The sequence below is a fragment of the Mchenga conophoros genome, linkage group LG4, assembly GCF_057382185.1.
Source record: "Mchenga conophoros isolate Kocher_MC1m ecotype Shallow Benthic linkage group LG4, M_conophoros_male_GT1.1, whole genome shotgun sequence".
NCBI lineage: Eukaryota > Metazoa > Chordata > Actinopteri > Cichliformes > Cichlidae > Mchenga > Mchenga conophoros.
Window position 1 is genome coordinate 8,049,757 of NC_140529.1, and position 17,074 is coordinate 8,066,830.

Genomic DNA, 17,074 nt, shown 5'->3' on the forward strand with positions numbered 1-17,074 from the left:
ACCTGATGTCGGTGTTCGCAGCAGGTGTGTTGGGTGAGTGGTTTGTGGGCAAACTTTTCTGTTGACCGTCATTTTTTGGCACACCAGTTAATCCATGCGCTAGTTGTAAATTGATTGAAAGCGCAAATGTTTGTTTTTGTTTTGTTCTTAAAATAAATGCGCAAAGTACAAGTACGACTCATTATGGATTATTGGAGGCGCGTCACAGGGACACAACCAACTCAGCCGGCCGCGGCTTTATTTACGGATGAAAGTCGCAACACCATGTTCAGTCGTCATGTATTCATAAGAACATTCCGTATTCACATTATTAACTAGAATATTGTCTTTCTTACTTTCGCATTTGTTGTTTCGCAGATGTTTTTTGTTTCCATTTATGACAGCTGGGAAGGTGAGAAGCAAGTGGACAAATGATGAAGTGAAGGCTGTTGAGCGGCACACGTTTCATTTCATAACAAGCTGCAAAGTACCAGGTAAAAAAGGTATGTGACTCCTGCCTCCAAGCAGAGCCGGCAGCTCTGAAAGGCAGAGACTGGGTTGCCGTAAAGTACTACATCAACAACAGGATGATAGCATTAAAAAGAAAAATGAATAGATAGCACTATAAAATGCAGGTTCAGGTGGAATGCTGTATCAGTTAAAATTAACTTTACTTTCATTTAATTTTAAATTTGTCTTTAAGTCTATTGCATTGGTCGTAAGTTGCTCAGTCCTTTCCTGGGTCTGTTTTTAGTTTAAACAAGCAAGAGAGCCCTAGCCAAAATCTCAACACATGGGCGTGTTACTGGACGCATAGGTCACACTTTGTGATTCCCATGCCTCTAGGACCTTCGGAAAAGCATGTACCCATTTGTCACATGTTTGTCATTCATACTGATATATCATGAAAACAGGTATGCGTCTGTGCGTGTTGGTGTCCAGGGCCCTGTTTCAGGAAGCCGGTTTAGAAAACTCAGAGTGAAAAACGATACTCGGGGTTGAGTAACCCCGAACTGTCCAACTCGGAATATTCCGTTCCAGAAAGGCTGATAACAATTAGTTCAATCAAGGCGGAGTTGCTTTAACCCCAAGTGAAGCGCGCGGACGAGGATACATAAAGCCCTGATAAGCGGAGCACAGATTAAGCGAGTCACCATGGAGACGGAGGGAAAGAAGGCGCGGGCGACGTATTTCACAGCGCTCGAGGCGGAAATTCTGATGGCAGCATATGCCGACAGCATGCACATCATGCAGAAAAAAAAGTAACACAGCCGCAGCTGCAAAGGAAAGGGAGCATGCATGGCAAAACATAGCCGACAGAGTCAATGCGTGAGTGTTAATTTAAACATTGATCTAGGGATTCCCACCCATTTAACACGTTATGTCATTATATGTTACCCCATTTGTCCTGTGCTACATATTAATATGTGATGTGAGCGCAGGTGCAACCCAACAGGCCCCAAACGTACCTGGCAGCAAGTAAAAATGAAATACAAGAACATAGTCCAAACAGGTGAGGTGTAATTGTATCATGAGCCATAGTGCTTGGTCTGTGTGTCCTATGTAGATCAATTGCAGTTAGAGGCCACAGTAATTTCCCCTCTGTGAGCACTTATTGAAACTATCTGAGCACATTACAAGTACATACTTGCTTACTCTGTATGCTCAAATGTGTGCTGTCACAGCCAACAGAAAAAAAGCGGAGGCCCGAAAAACAGGTGGGGGTCCTCCACCACCACCACTCACAGAGGCTGAGCAGTTGGCCCTCAGCCAAAACAGTGGGCGCCCTGTGGCTGAAGGCATCTCTGCGGGGACATCCTCTGAGTCAATAACCCCGCAAGACACAAGTGCCTACATAAGGGGTAAATCCAAAACAATACATGGCGTGCACACATCCATTCTGCACAGTCACCATGACCAAAATGAACTATGTCGCAGTGCAGTTACTGTCCTACTGACAGAGAATGACAGTCATCAAACAGTTAGGTGAATAGACAACACTGAGACACTTGGGAACTGTTAACGTGCTGCACGGGTGAGGGCCCAGGGAGAGACTCACACACACCGAGCTGCAGTGGTACGTCTTTATTATGTGCATAGCGGTGTCCGTTAATTTTGCATACGTGTGTGTGTGTGTGTGTGTTAACCTCCCACAGGGTGAGCTCCCTGTTCCCAGAGACAGAGCGAGTAGTACATTCCGTACCCTCCCCAATGAGTGTAACATATGAACATATACCTCAATGCAACATAGAGCTCATAAAGGCGTTCCCACCCTGACACCTACTGATTTTGCCTTCCCTCAGTGTCGGTTGTCTCCGAGAGCATACTGACAATGAGGTGTATGGTGATTGGTATGTCTGGTAATTGCCATTTGCGCCCACATAAGTCATGAGTGACCTGTATGAACCCCATATTCCCCCAGTTGACGGTGATGGTGTACTGCATCTGGTGCAGCCCCCTGTTGAGCCAGACCGACATGCAGTTGTGAGTACTCGTAATACTCCACAGACTACATGTGTCAACAGTGGAACAGCAATGTTGTTAAATGTCTCCACCACAGGCACATGATGACGACACAGTGACAGCTGCTACAGAGGAGGCCGCATCAGTGCCACACTATGAGGTATACAGCGTACAGTGGAAAATATAACAACTGACTACAATGTGGCACTATGATGACACCATGGACCTACTATGTCCCCGGCAGAGTGATGCTGCAAATGAGGAAGAAGAGGGTCCAGCCACTCCTACAACGAAGCTTTCCGCAGTGGGTTGTCCAGCACACATTCACAACCAACCTAAGTAGGCATGTACTATGGATGCCAATGCTATGTCCTTTGTTGCAATAGCTCCCTGTGAAGCAGCTGTATAGAACATATCTGGCCAGGAGGATAAGGAAGTGTGATATGGAAATGGTGCACCTCCAGCTGCAGATCCAGAAGTCGAAGCTGGAGATTGTACTGCTGGAACAACAGTTAAGGGTGGGTGGAGTGATCATAGATGGACGAATCATGTCAGTGTTTGTACAACATACTAATATTCGCATTTATTCATTGTGCACAGGACATACAGGGTGAGCAATAAAACAAGTTGACCACAGTATCTGTGTATTTGTCTCGTGACATGTTGGGTTGCCGGGTCACAGGAAATGGTTGTGGCATATGGTGTCTCTGACTGCTCTTCCATCCTGTACGTTCGTGGGTGGGTCAGGATGTTCATCATGTGGATCACTGCTGTCGTCTGGTTCAGCTGGACACTGTTCACCTCTAATCGTGGCAATGTTGTGTAGGATCACACATGCCACAATAATGTCACATGCCCTTTCTGGGGTGACTCTGAGTCCACGAAGGCACTGGAACCGGGCCTTGAGCATTCCGATGGTCATCTCAACTCTGGCCCGTGTCCTGCAATGGGCCAGATTATAACGCTGCTGTGGGCCCGGTTCAGGGTCAGGGTAAGGGGTGAGCAAATAGGGTAGACATGGGTACCCCCTATCACCGAGCAGGTGGCCAGTGAACTCTCCTAGGACAGAAGAATACATGTCAGTGCAAACGTCCCTGTGGCAATTGGTCTCTGTATATTTCACAGTTACTTCGACCCACCATGTCCAAATCTGTTGCTCAGTGTACATTCTCGGAAGATCCGTGAGTCATGGACAGAGCCTGGCCACTTGGCTTCCACATTTGTGATGATGTTGGCAGCATCACATATGATCTACACAGTGCAGAGAACACATATTAGCATCCGTTACCATGATGCCATCACTTGTTGGTGTGAAATGCTACAGGGAATTATGTACCTGTACATTGATGCTGTGGAAAGACTTCCTGTTCACAAAGTCTCCTTCATTTGCTGAGGGTGCAATGATTGGGATGTGGGTGCCATCTATACAGCCAATCACGCCTGGGAACCCTGTAAATTTATGTACCATTTAAGTAGTAGTTCAAGTATCACCACATCATACATTACGTTTAGGTCCTCCTGATACCTGCAATTTTGTGGCATCCCTCTTTGATGAATCTTGTGGGTCTGTGACCGGGGAACACCACAAATGAGTGCAGGAGACGTTTCAGTGCTACTGTGACATTCCTGACTGCCCGACAGACTGTAGCCTTGGAAACGTGCTCAGCGTCACCGATATTGTACAGGAAGCTCCCGTTTGCAAAGAAACGGAGTGCGGTACAAAGAATATGTAATGGACTGAGCGCATGTCCGCGATGTGTCACATGCGTAATATATGGCCTGAGGATGTTATCCAAATAACTTATTGATTGTGCTGAGAAACGGTAACGTTCGCACAGGAAATCATCAGGTAATGATAAGATGTCCAGACGCGCTCGAATCACTCTCTCCCGGCGGAGAGCTCTGCGGAGAATTTGGGCTTCGATATCTACCGGCTCTTCAAGGAAGGGACACGCCATGTCTGAGACTTCCTACTGTCAGGTTTCCGACAAAGAGGCGGAGACAGTCAGGGTTAGTTGTGGTAAACCTGCTAGGGGGCAGGTTAGCTTCACGGCGTGTGTCGTCATAGTGACTCACTCAGGCTGCAGCTGAACTCGCTTTGTGAAACCGAAAACCCAGAGTTTGTTAACTCAGGGTATACTTACTCAGTTTTTCCCACTAAACTGGCTTCCTGAAACAGGGCCCTGGTTTCTGTGGATTCCGGGACCTGCTGCACCTGTGGAGCTACTTAGAGTGGCTGAGCTTCCGTCAATGCTGGATTGTGAGAATCTGCAAGTGTAGTCCGTGAGCTTAGATGTTTGAAAGTGTTTGTTTGCCACTGGTGAAAAGTTTCTAATGGCCGTTTCTGTGGTTTCCAGCAGGATCATTGACATGAGGGGACAAAGCAAGCAACACAGTATTTGGTAACAAAGGGAGCGGAAACAGATCACTATCACTGGGAGCAGACACACACACGGACACACACACACACACACACACACGATTCAAGGATGAATATTCATACCAGAGAGTCCTGCATTTGGGTCCTACTCTGTGAGAGTTTATATTTTCAGAGAAATACTTTGAAAATGTGCAACCAGGTGAAGGTGTTCACCTAGGACCCGAAAGAGGAAGTGGTTAAACCACTTATTACAAAGTGTAGTAAAGTGGCAGCCATCACCGATGGGGAGATTGTAGTGAAAATAACATGTCTGATGAGTTTCTCCAAAGTGGGGGTCTCCTATATAATTAAGGGGCAGGAACTAAGAGATAAAGCTCCCCCTAAAGACAGACATCACTGCATGGACCCAGTTTTTCAAGGCACCTGCCCGTCTTTTTGCAGAAGACGTTCTTGTAAAAGCTGAGGATCTTTTACATCCCCTGGCTCCTGTGACTAACCTTAAGAGGAGCTCAACAAATGTGGGGCTTATAACAATAGAACGGGAGGTTAGAATTTGTGCAGCCATCAGAATTGATATTGCTTTAGGTTTTAGAAGCCATTAGTGTTTTTATGTATTTACAAGTAAAATCAATCATTTTTTTTCCAAACAGATGCTAAATTGTGTCCAAAGAAAGGTTTGACCTGACTGTTTTGTTCCCCTGTTACGTTCTGGCTGCTACATGTTTTTCTTCTACCCCCCTCCCTCAGTGTTCGGCAGTGAGGAAGGAAACGAGTTCCTATTATTACACACAAAAAAAAAAAGTCAGTGGGAATATGGAAGTATTTTTGGTTTGTGTGTTGAGAATGTTTAAAAAAAAAAAAAATGGAATTCTAGATTAGAAATGGGAGGGGGGGGGTTGAACAGCAGTTTAAAGGGTTTTCTAATGTGACGTATTTATATGAAAAGAATTGTAATAAGGAGTTGGAAATGCATACAGTGTTGTGTTTATGAAATGAAACTGAAAAGCATGGTTAATACAAACAGTCTTTAAAGAACCGTTAGATGCAGGCTGTGTAGCTATACCAGGGGTCGGCAACCTGCATGCGGCTCTTTAGTGTTTATACTGCGGCTCCGTGGTTTGGGAAAACTGTAAAAGTATTTAGCTGAAGTGTATTTTATTTGTGCTATTTCTTTTTTAACTTTTAGTTCTAAATGAAAGGATTATCATGATCTTGAAATTGAAAAAAAATGATACTTTATTATTTTTCATCGCTCAAAATAATAAAATGATTTTTAAGTTATTTTTCAGTCACACTCGCAGAAGCCGGTATATCTGCCGAAACGACGTGCATTTATCGAGACTTTCAGTATGGAGAAATGTAAAAAAAAGAAAATTATCTGAAGAAGATTTAATGATGCCTGGGTAGATTTATTTGCATTTACTTCTGACGAGAGCGGCCTACCATGCCTAATTTGTGGATTGTCGAAACAAAAACCGCTCACACCTCACAGACGACAGCTTACAGTCCTACGTAAAGACGAAAGTGACATCGTACTGTCTGTCGACGCTGTGCGCAGAGGTTGAGCAGGAGTCCCATTGCAAACCACGGCAGACCCAATGATGTTTGCATGAACATCCTTTTCAGCTTCTCTTTATTGACCACTTTTCACACATGCAGCTGGCTTTAGCTTTCCAGCACACAGCCCGACACATAACACAACAGCAGAGAGCACAGACTTTAAGGCGGCGAGTCGTGATTGCGGATGACGCTCAGGTGCGACCACCTCTCCTGCAGCAGCACTGCAGGCCACGCCCCGCCATACACATTAACCAGGTAAAATAAATATTTATGCAGATATTTTGCGAATATTATTCATTTTTTTTAGGAGCATAGTGCTTTTTTCCAATTATTTTTAAAATTCAGGTCAAGGCTCTACACGCTCCGAAAGCCCAAAGGCAATATAAGGATCAGTTTTTGTTTGCTACATGGATAAGTTCAGCTTCTCAATTCATTTAAAAGAGACCTTCAACTGGATGTTTTTAATTTTTGTTATAATTTTTTAAAGCATTCAAAATGTGTTCATTAGATAAATAAAATTTAATTTACTTTGTAGCCTTTCATGGATTTCATAAGCAACACACTATAGTTTTTTTATACAAAGCATAAAGGTAAAAACAAACAGTGTGCAGTGTTATTCTTCATTTTAGATGTCAAAAAGTATTTGCGGCTCCCAGTGTTTTCTATTCCGTGCAAACCGGGTACAAATGGCTCTTTGGGTCTTAAAGGTTGCTGACCCCTGAGCTAGACAAATGTTACACAAGGACTACTTGGATGGGGAACCTGGTCAACATGAAACATTTGTGGGTGGGTGAGGGTTATGTTTTTGTGGCAGGATGAGAAGATGAAAAATGTTTGCAAAACAAGAATATCAGAAATAGAAATCAAGATCAAAAGGTTAATGTTTTGTATTATTAAAGAGGCAAGTCTATCAAAATTATGCATGGAAAACATGCATTCAGTGATGTGTAGAAGTAGAAAAATTCCTACTGAATGTTATCTGTAATGTGAAAATATTTAAAAACAAATGCAATAATTATGCTTTGGATATAATTGAATTATGTTTTCTGTCCAGAAAGCTTTGACCTGACTTGCATTCCCCTAAAGAGGTCCAGGGGATGAGGGAAAACAACAAAAAAGGTATCCAGGATGGAAGAGGAGACAGGGAAGCAAAATGGTTAAATTTGAGTTTCCTAAAATAAGCAAAAACAGACTGACAAGCCACTATCACCTTTTAAAGAAAGAAGGGGAAGGAAAAAAGGGGGGGAGGGAAGAAAAACCCTAAACAGACTCCTCTCCACAGAGCAGGCGCACTCAACCACCACACACACACACAGGTCAAGACTCTCTAGCACGAGAGCTCGCCTTTCTCTGGCCTTAAGTACTCTTAATTGCTGATGGGAGTCAGCTGAATAAAACAAGGTGGCACCTAAGGCAGGAGAGATGGCAGGACACACCTACACGGGGACAATTTCAGGAGAGGGTCCTGCGAGGGCTGTAACACTATCTCCCATAAATACAAACCAGTAGTTTGTCACAGAAGGTCCTACACATTGCAGTAAGCAAACCAATTAATTATACCTGCAATCGTTTCACCACCAAATTGTAAATATGAAGTGGCAACCCCTAATCCTACCCCTACTCAAGTAAATTTAAGTAAATGTAAGTGTTTAAAAAAAAAGAAAAGAAAAAAAAGGTACTTTTATTGCACCATGTTCACTCATGAGCTGCTGTAACATAAATTAAATGGCTGAATTGCCACCTCAGCATGCAGTCAAGAGTGTTGCTAATGACCTGCTAATTGTATTCAGGTGCAACTAGATTGTGTTTTCTGCAACATAAGAATGAAACAGTAAAAAAATGAAAATTCAAAAAATCATTTTTGTTAATGAAGGACTGAAATTGTTAAAGTGTGTGCTGTGGCAGACAGAAGGAAGAACCCAAATGCAGGATTCGGAACACGGAAAAGTAATCTTAAAACTTCGGACGTGGCTTCTACATTCTACACCAGCGGTCCCCAACCTTTTTTGCGCCACGGACCGGTTTATGCCCGCCAATATTTTCACGGACCGGCCTTTAAGGTGTTGCGGATAAATACAACAAAATAAAAGTAGTACCGGTACCGAAAAAAACAACATTTAATCATAACACACGTGAAAAGACCCAGGAAAACAGAGTTAACGATAAAAACAATAACAAAATAACGCTGAAAAACCAATAAAAACCATACATTTCACACCTGAGCCTCTACTCTCGTGGCCCGGTACCAAACGACTCACGGACCGGTACCGGTCAGAGACCCGGGGGTTGGGGACCGCTGTTCTACACAGATGCTCTCATAACCCAAATCCAGTTGGCTTTGTAAATTATTTAAAAAAAATAAAATTATGAATGCTGTATGTATTTTGTTCATTCCTAAGTTGTGAGTCTACACCAACTAAAATACTTTCTTTAGTTATTAACATTCGAAATGATGAAGGCACTTAAAAAGTAACACAAAATTAGCTGCCTTTCCAGAAACTTAAGGTTTTGTGAGGGCACAAACACGTTTAGTCTTTCCCTCCTAGGCTTTAAGACTTGTGATTGGGCAACATTTTGTTTTTAGTGTTTACATGTGGAGATATTTTTTTCAAAACTGCATGCGTGGACAGGATTAAAAAAAACAAAAAACCCCCAGAAAATCTCAGTTTTTAAAAATACCCGTGTACGTGTGGACGTAGCCTAAAATAAACAGGCAGGATTAACGGAAGGATTGGGAACAGGTGGAAACACAGCTGGGACTAATCAAACCTAAAGACACAAGGGGCAGCAAAAGTAGTTAGGCTCTGACTTAGTAAATGTAATTAGTACATCAGAAAGTATGGGTTCTACCTCTTTGCTTTCTGATGTTTTTTGTTTATTAGCAGCTATTTGCAGCTGCCCAGAGAAACTTTACATTTCCATCGACATCAGTTGAGAGCCACGCGCATCGAGATAAAACAATTTTGATTAAATAATGAATTGTAGAATAAATACTCCGTTTGTAAATTCATTTTTGAATTCCACATTAAAAAAGTGATTTTTAAAAAATGCTTTTTAAAAACCTCATTTCAAAAACCATTTTCAAATTTAAAAAACTGATTTTCAAAATGTTTTTCTAAATATCTCATTACAAAAACCATTTTTTAATTCCAACTTAAAAAGGCTATTTTTGAAAATGCTTTTTAAAAACCTCCATTTCAAAAAAAGTTTTCAAATTTCAATTTAAAAGACTGATTTTCAAAAGCCCCATTTCCACGCTCCACTTTGCGTGACCATTCCCCCCCGCCTGTCCCGTTTGCCATCAGAATTATTGTCTAAAGGCAAAGAAAGATGCCCAACGGATTTACTTTACCAAATGGACCATCCCGGCCTTGCCATATTGGTCTATTTGATTCACCTTTGCATTTATTGTTTATTTTATTTTCACAAACAGTATCCCACATTCTTGATTTACAACACTTGTTGTAATGACTAACTACTCCTGACATTTTGGAGATGTTAGCTCTTTATACAGTAAAGCTACAGTGGGATACAAATAATATCAGGCTGATCCTGCCATGATTTGTTCCCCCTGTCTAAATCACGGACAAACGGTGTCCTACAGTTTATGTTTTTAAACCCATTTTGCACAGAGGCATTTTTTGATTTGATTGCAATGTTGAATATTGATACACAGGGGGGGAAAAAGCAACTACATGTAAAATAATCACACCGTTACGCCTCTGCCTTTCTAAATGGAGGGACACTGCGTGTATATATGTAAGCTGTAAAACCTGAAGATAGTCAGATTAACAGAAACGGTATTTTGTCTCTATGGCTACGTTCACACTGCAGGTCTTAATGCTCAATTCTGATTCTTTTTGATCAAATCCGATTTTTTTTTTTGTCTGCTTGTTCACACTACAAATAAAATGCGACAGCAAATGTGCTGTAGTGTGAACGGTTCACGGCCCTCAAAGCGACCCGCATGCGCAAAAGAAGACATCACGCACAACACGCTCTGTTTACGGAAGTAAAAATGGCGGCTACAGAGCGAGTAGGTGTTGTTGCAGCAGTTTGTCAATTTATGCAGTCATAACCGACAGAATGTTGACAAATTAATCAGAGAAAGGAGGACACTGAGAAAAAAGAGTCAGTGCTTTAACAATGGCCTTGTTTGGAGCAGTGGCTGCTACCTCCGTGCAGAGGTATATATGGACACGGAGTCAGAACCAGTAGTGGTGGGATTGGGATGTGAGAGGCTTCACTGACACGGAGTTCATCCACAATTTCAGGATGTCAAGACAAACACTTGAATATCTCTGTCAGCGCCTTTCAGCTAGAGTGCTTAGACAGGATACTCATCTCCGCCAATCCATACCTGTGAGCAACCGCGTTGGAGTCGGGCTGTATTGGCTGGCAACAGACGCATGTTATTAGACCATGTCAAACCTGTTCAGAGTTGCCAAATCCACAGTTTGTTCCACCGTCCATGAATTCTGCTTTGCAGTCCGCTATGTCCTCATGCCTGAGTACATTGTACGGGGCGATCGTGGCTGAAGAGTTGGCAGTTCGCCTTGTAATTTCTTAAATAGATAACTATCATATCTGATATCATATCTCACAGTACAATAATATTGAATGGGTTGCATTGTTGTATTTTGTCATGTTTCTCAGGTCTTTGTCTGAATTTCTACGAACATTATTGCTAAGGATTGTCTTATTGCATTGGAGTCACACTGGGTTAAATATGTACACTTGGGTTTTAAGGGGTATTTATTATTTTCTTCTTTTTTTGGGTTGTATGGAAGCCCCAAACGCAATTTCATTGTTCTTGACAATGACAATAAATAAATAAATACTAAATAATACTAAATACTAATCGGAAGGTTGCCGGTTCGAGCCCCGGCTTGGACAGTCTCAGTCGTTGTGTCCTTGGGCAAGACACTTCACCCGTTGCCTACTGGTGGTGGTCAGAGGGCCCGGTGGCGCCAGTGTCCGGCAGCCTCGCCTCTGTCAGTGCGCCCCAGGGTGGCTGTGGCTACAATAGCTTGCCATCACCAGTGTGTGAATGTGTGTGTGAATGGGTGGATGACTGGATATGTAAAGCGCTTTGGGGTCCTTAAGGACTAGTAAAGCGCTATATAAATACAGGCCATTTACCATTTACATTAAATGGCCTCAAGGAGATGACCCGATACAAGTTATTGAAGGCTTCAGACAGCGATGGGTGTGCCGCAGCAATAGATGAGAGTCACATTCCCATCACTGCTCCTGAGGACAATCACTGTAATTATTTTAACTGCAAAGGCTGGCACTCTGTCATCCTTCAGGGCGTCGTCGACCATCAATTCTGGCAAGCATACTATGATCTGTTAATTATGAAAAATTGAAAGGAAAAAAAAACGTGCATTTGAATGGCTCAAACGTATATACAGAGCTGGACAAAAAGTAGTCGCCTAAAGAATTATGCAAGTAACCGTTTGATCATAAGTGTGATGAACATTTTGTGTTGTTTTCCTTCAGTCTCTCTGTTTTCTCCTAATTACCCACATCTTTCCTGCTTCCAGTAATCGGTATCCCTATGTATTTAAACTCACTTTACTTGTATTGGTTTTTTTATGTAACAAATTTTTAAATGATTACTATTACATAAATGAGTGATCCTTTATAAATTGTCATAAGTAATCAACTGTTGCTCAATGTAGTAGTGAACTGTTACTTTTACAAGTAAAACTACTCTTAAAAGTTAAAACTTATACTACCCACCTCACAGATTTCATATATTTTATTAAAATATATTGCATTTTCTGGCACCCATACCCAGACCAAAAAGTATTGTTTGACTGATGGCCCGTAATATAAAGACTTGTTTTGGACTTTACGTTTCGCAATTTTGCCTTTAAGTTATGAATTTATTTTGCTGTTTACATATGTCCTGATAATTATCCTTATTGCTGTTTTAGAGAAGAGCAGTGCTTCAAAGGATACTTGCAGATTCCTGTCAGAATCTGCAGATTTACAGCAGAAAAAAAATGTTCACGTTTCTCAAACGTCGTCTTCCCAACAGTTTCACAGCAGAGTGAAGCTGACCCCCCACCCACTTGAAACGTAAAGGCAAATAGGCGGAGCGGTTAGTGCTACGTTTGGGCAGATTTGTGCAGGTAAAATTAGCGTTTGTGCTGCTACGGTTTTTGAGATATTAAACATTATTTTATAGGTCATTCAAAGGTCACCATCCCCCCAGACTGCTCCAAAACAAACCAAAATGGTCGACTTTTTTAGTGCTACGTTTGTGCAGATTTGTGCAGGTAAAATTAGCATTTGTGCTGCTACGGTTTCCGAGATATTAAAAGTTATATTTTTTGCTGATGACATCACCATCCCCCCAGACTGCTCCAAAACAAACCAAAATGGTCTACTTTTTTAGTGCTACGTTTGTGCAGATTTGTGCAGGTAAAATTAGCGTTTGTGCTGCTACAGTTTCCGAGATATTAAACTTTATTTTATAGGTCATTCAAAGGTCACCATCCCCCCAGACTGCTCCAAAACAAACCAAAATGGTCTACTTTTTTTAGTGCTACGTTTGTGCAGATTTGTGCAGGTAAAATTAGCGTTTGTGCTGCTACAGTATCTGAGATATAATGATTTTAATTATTACGGCCTACACTGTATAACACCAGTGTCTGTGGCAGTGAGTTTCAGCAGCTGTGGAGTTTTGCACTTTTTCTAGGCTTGCTGCATATTAACTTTTATTAGTTTACACTTTAGTAACACAATTTATTCAGCGGAAAGGTCGATATTTCTTTTGTTACTAGTGCAGAAATGTACACAAGGTAGGCTAAAGTTTTTATTTTTTCTGTGGCAAAACTGAGTTTCATGTGAAGTGATTCACGTATACCTAAATTATTATTATTTTTTACATACCCAGTTGGCCTCTATTATTTTGTTTTGAATTATATATGTTCATTATTATTAATGTAGCTGTCTCAGAAAAAATGAAGTGTTTGCTTTGATAGGTTGTTACCTACGTGTAGAAAAGTGAATATTCCACAGCACCTAGGCGAGGGATCTTCAACCTGCGGCTCTAAAGCAACATGTGGCTCTCCGGCCCCTCCACTGTGGCTCTTGTAAGACCAAGTAAGTCATTTTTTTATTATAAAGACAACAAGAAAGGGTTCTGTTAACAGTTTTAACAGAACCCTTTAACAGAAAAATTATTGACAGAAAAATGGAACGGGTACTTTCAAGGCTACGGGTGAAGGTGACTGGGTGTGTAAAAGCAAATATGCATCAGACTGACAAAGAAAAGAGTGTTAAAAGATTTTTAATTTAGAACTTTAACTTTATGTGCAAAACTGAACTTACTAATAACACACACTAGCCATTTGAACACATGTAACTGTAATGAACCAAATAAAACAGAAAAATGCAGGCAGCACTCATTATACTGTGTATAACACAGCATGGGGTTGTATTTTTTTCTTTTCAGATGCTCCTGTCACTCCATTTCCCAGGTCATCATAGCACTCCCACACACATGGAGCTCTCCTGCAGTATGCAGTGTAATGCCCCAAACCATCAGTGGTCATCTTTCCGTGGAAAGCAATTAATGCCCTCAAAGTGAACGACTTTCCTTGGAGAACCAGGTTGGAGGGAAATTCATTCAGTGGAAATTCTGTTTGGTTTGCAAGGTCAGTATCAATCCACACGATATCTCCAATGTTGTAGCTGTGAGTAACTGTCCCTGCACAGAGCTCATTTCCTGTGGTGCTGTCTTCTGTTTTGAATTCTGATGGACACAGCGATGGATTGGAGAGTGGCCTGAGGCAGGTAGACTCAGGTAGGCCAAGTCCTGCTTCCACAGCAGTGCCAAGATGAGCCATACCAGACTCTTTGAGGACAGAGATGGCAGGAGAAACAAATGGCACTTCCCTTGTCATCCCTTTGCTGAGGTAGCAGTGCTGTGAGGAGCAGTGTTTGGTAAAATAAACACTTGAGATGTTCCTCATTGTCTTAGCAATTACAGCGGAGATATTGCACTGAGCATCGATTTGGATCGCAGCAGACCTCAACGAGACAGCTTCAAACATTACACTAAGCAGCTCTGCTCTCCTCCTGTAGGTTTGTTGGGTCACACCATCTGTGGCAATGGCTTTCACCAGCTGCAGGACTGGGTTTTCACTGTCTTTCAGAACAGCATTTTGAAATGTGGAGCTGTCACAGAAGGCACAACATAAGCACTGAAAAAATGCATCAAATGCACAGGTATTGAGCACAGAGATTGTCGATTCCCCTAATCGAATAGGCTGATGGAGGTTTCCATTTTTTAATAATCCCACTTTCACTCTTTTGGCCCCAAAGGTTTCATCTGCATGGAGCCATTCGGTACATGAAGAGAGGTAGGAAGTCCTCTTCCTTTTTTTGGGTGGAACAGCTAGGCCCCTCCAGTTCTCAACTGCATCCCCATCAGCCGGAAGAATGTTTGTGGCAGCATCAGATCCCACAAACGGGTGAGCATCCATTTTTATTTTGTCTTCTGCATTGTGAGTCGTCATGGATCCAGAATTGGCATCTGTGACTTTCAGTGATCCCACTGTTGGCTCATCTTTGACCTTTTCTTTTGCAGAACAAATCCGCATATTTCCCTCGATGAATGAAAGATGACGAGCAATGAAGCGATCGACTCGAAGAGGCAAGTTGTCATGTTTGAAAAGGCCATGTTTTATGTTTTTGAACTCAGCTTCAACAGTGGCTGAACTTGCTGTGATGCTGGTGCTTTGGAAGAGAGGGACCATTATTCCTGTCCAGAGTGGCAAGTAACTTGCCAGTCTTATTATATGAGGAATAATCTCAGGGAGAAAGTGAATATTATCTCTATCCCCGTTTGCTGCAGCAAGTGACCTGCTCTCCTCACATATTTCTGTTACCCACTGTCGTAGGTCAGTCTGGATCTCATCCACTGAATCCACTCTCTCACTTTCCTCCGTCTGTTCATCTGGAATGATGATGGAGTCTTGAGCAATTTGGGCTTTCAAGTATTTCTTGCACCTTTCTGAAGGAAGAGGGGCTCCAGAACTGTCATCACCTTCTGCCTCACTGAGGGCCACAACAGTGATAGCATGTAGGAGCTGTTTTGCATGGTCCAAACATTGAGACTGAAGAAGTTTTGCTAATGACCTGACAAAGAAATCTTTAACACGATGTGTTTTCTTCTTCAGGCAGTCCCACTGGCATATCATCTTGATGCAGTGCGCAACATCAACCCTGATATAACAAGGGGGGAGTTTGGCAGACTGGGTTCCAAGAAGGACATGAAAGCATTCATTAAGGTAGGACTTCAGATCAGGATGAGGAGTGAAAGCCTTGACCAGAGCTCCCAGAATTGCCAGAGAAAAGTCACTCACAGCTTCCTTTGGCACAGGTGCACCTGCACGAATCCATTCTGTCAACCAGTTTGCGATGGCATTAACATCATGTTTCTCTGACAGCATTTGCACCACTGGGATACTGGGGCAATTGTTTTCTTTCAGAATACCTTGATAAAGGAAGATATGGCCAGATTTGCCATTTGGTCTCAGCAGTTTTTTCACAACTGAACCGGTTGCATCAAAACACACAGTTGGGGGAGATTTTTTTGACAATGTCTTATAAACATGCATCTGTGTTTGACTCCAGTAGTGACAGAAAAACTTGTCCAGTCCAATATCTCGGATGCTACCACTGTGAGGAACACTATATTTTAACAATTGCAGAGATGCAATGGGGTCCTTATCTCCTAATTCCAAGTCTTTTCTCTCTTGTTTGGCTTTTCGCAGAGTGGCCAAATTTGGAAGGTGGCTTGGCTCAGGATCTCCAACATCCATCAGATCTGCTGCCCTCGCTGACCTCCATACAGCTGGTTCCATTCTGCCCTCACACAGCTCTTTAGCGATCTGTTCACACAGGTTTCCAGACATGAACCGCTTGGAGTGGCCAGTGTGCAGGGAGAAATCTGTATTTCTCATGAAACACTGGAGCACCATTGGACTATTAATTGCTGGCTGTCTGTCACATGACATTTCTAACTGGCCATGACACTCCTTACAGTCGCCTCTGATGTCCAGATATTTATTGTTGACAGTTGGATGGACCTTTGCTCTACGGAACACAAGTGTACATGTATTTTTGATCTTCTTCCATATAAGATCGTTGATGATATGAGTCCAAGTGCCAGGTTTCAAAATTGTGTATTCCCTTTTTTGGGTAGGAGAAAACTTGTCATTGTATTCAACCTTTTCAGGAGTAAATTTAACCCAGTCCTCAAAAGAGACTTCTAGTTCAAAAGCTTGACAGTTTTCTTGTCCAGGAGAAATGCAATGTGAATCTAACTCTCCTTCACTATTACTTTCCTGATCACTGATTTCCAAAGCTGACCAGATGTTGTGTCTATTTAGCTTCACAAAAGTGTACAGGGCCTTTGCTGACATCTTGTCTTCTAGCTGCTGACTCAGCTCTTTCCAGACTGATGCAGCTGGAGTGGCTATTTTGCCATTTTGGACTATGGCCTCTTTTGAATTGCAAAGAACTGCAAAAATGGATACCTTGTCTACAGATGGCTTTTGAGGCATCTAAAAAAAAAAACAACACACTGATTATGATGGAGCAAAATGTGATTTCTGAACTATATATACAGCCAGGAGCAACCCCTCCCCCAAGTTCTCCACCAATCTA

General features: G+C 42.2%; 1 protein-coding gene and 2 long non-coding RNA genes across 3 annotated transcripts; 2 read left to right on the forward strand and 1 right to left on the reverse strand.

Moving 5' to 3' along the window:
• Window positions 1-1,648: 1,648 nt before the first annotated feature.
• On the forward strand, window positions 1,649-3,056 carry LOC146575467 (uncharacterized). Its single transcript, XM_085270184.1, has 5 exons — window positions 1,649-1,841; window positions 2,402-2,463; window positions 2,540-2,602; window positions 2,687-2,746; window positions 2,829-3,056. The coding sequence occupies exons 1-5, from the start codon at window positions 1,649-1,651 to the stop codon at window positions 3,054-3,056; spliced, it is 606 nt and encodes a 201-aa protein (XP_085126310.1).
• Window positions 3,057-3,302: 246 nt separating this feature from the next.
• Window positions 3,303-3,904, reverse strand: LOC146575468 (uncharacterized). The gene is made up of 3 exons (XR_014892130.1): window positions 3,779-3,904; window positions 3,582-3,693; window positions 3,303-3,501 (listed from the first exon to the last, which is right to left on the reverse strand). It is a non-coding gene; the product is annotated as an uncharacterized LOC146575468 (long non-coding RNA).
• An 11,259-nt stretch (window positions 3,905-15,163) lies between these two features.
• LOC146575469 (uncharacterized) lies at window positions 15,164-16,461 on the forward strand. The gene is made up of 3 exons (XR_014892133.1): window positions 15,164-15,485; window positions 15,583-15,693; window positions 16,180-16,461. It is a non-coding gene; the product is annotated as an uncharacterized LOC146575469 (long non-coding RNA).
• Window positions 16,462-17,074: the final 613 nt, after the last annotated feature.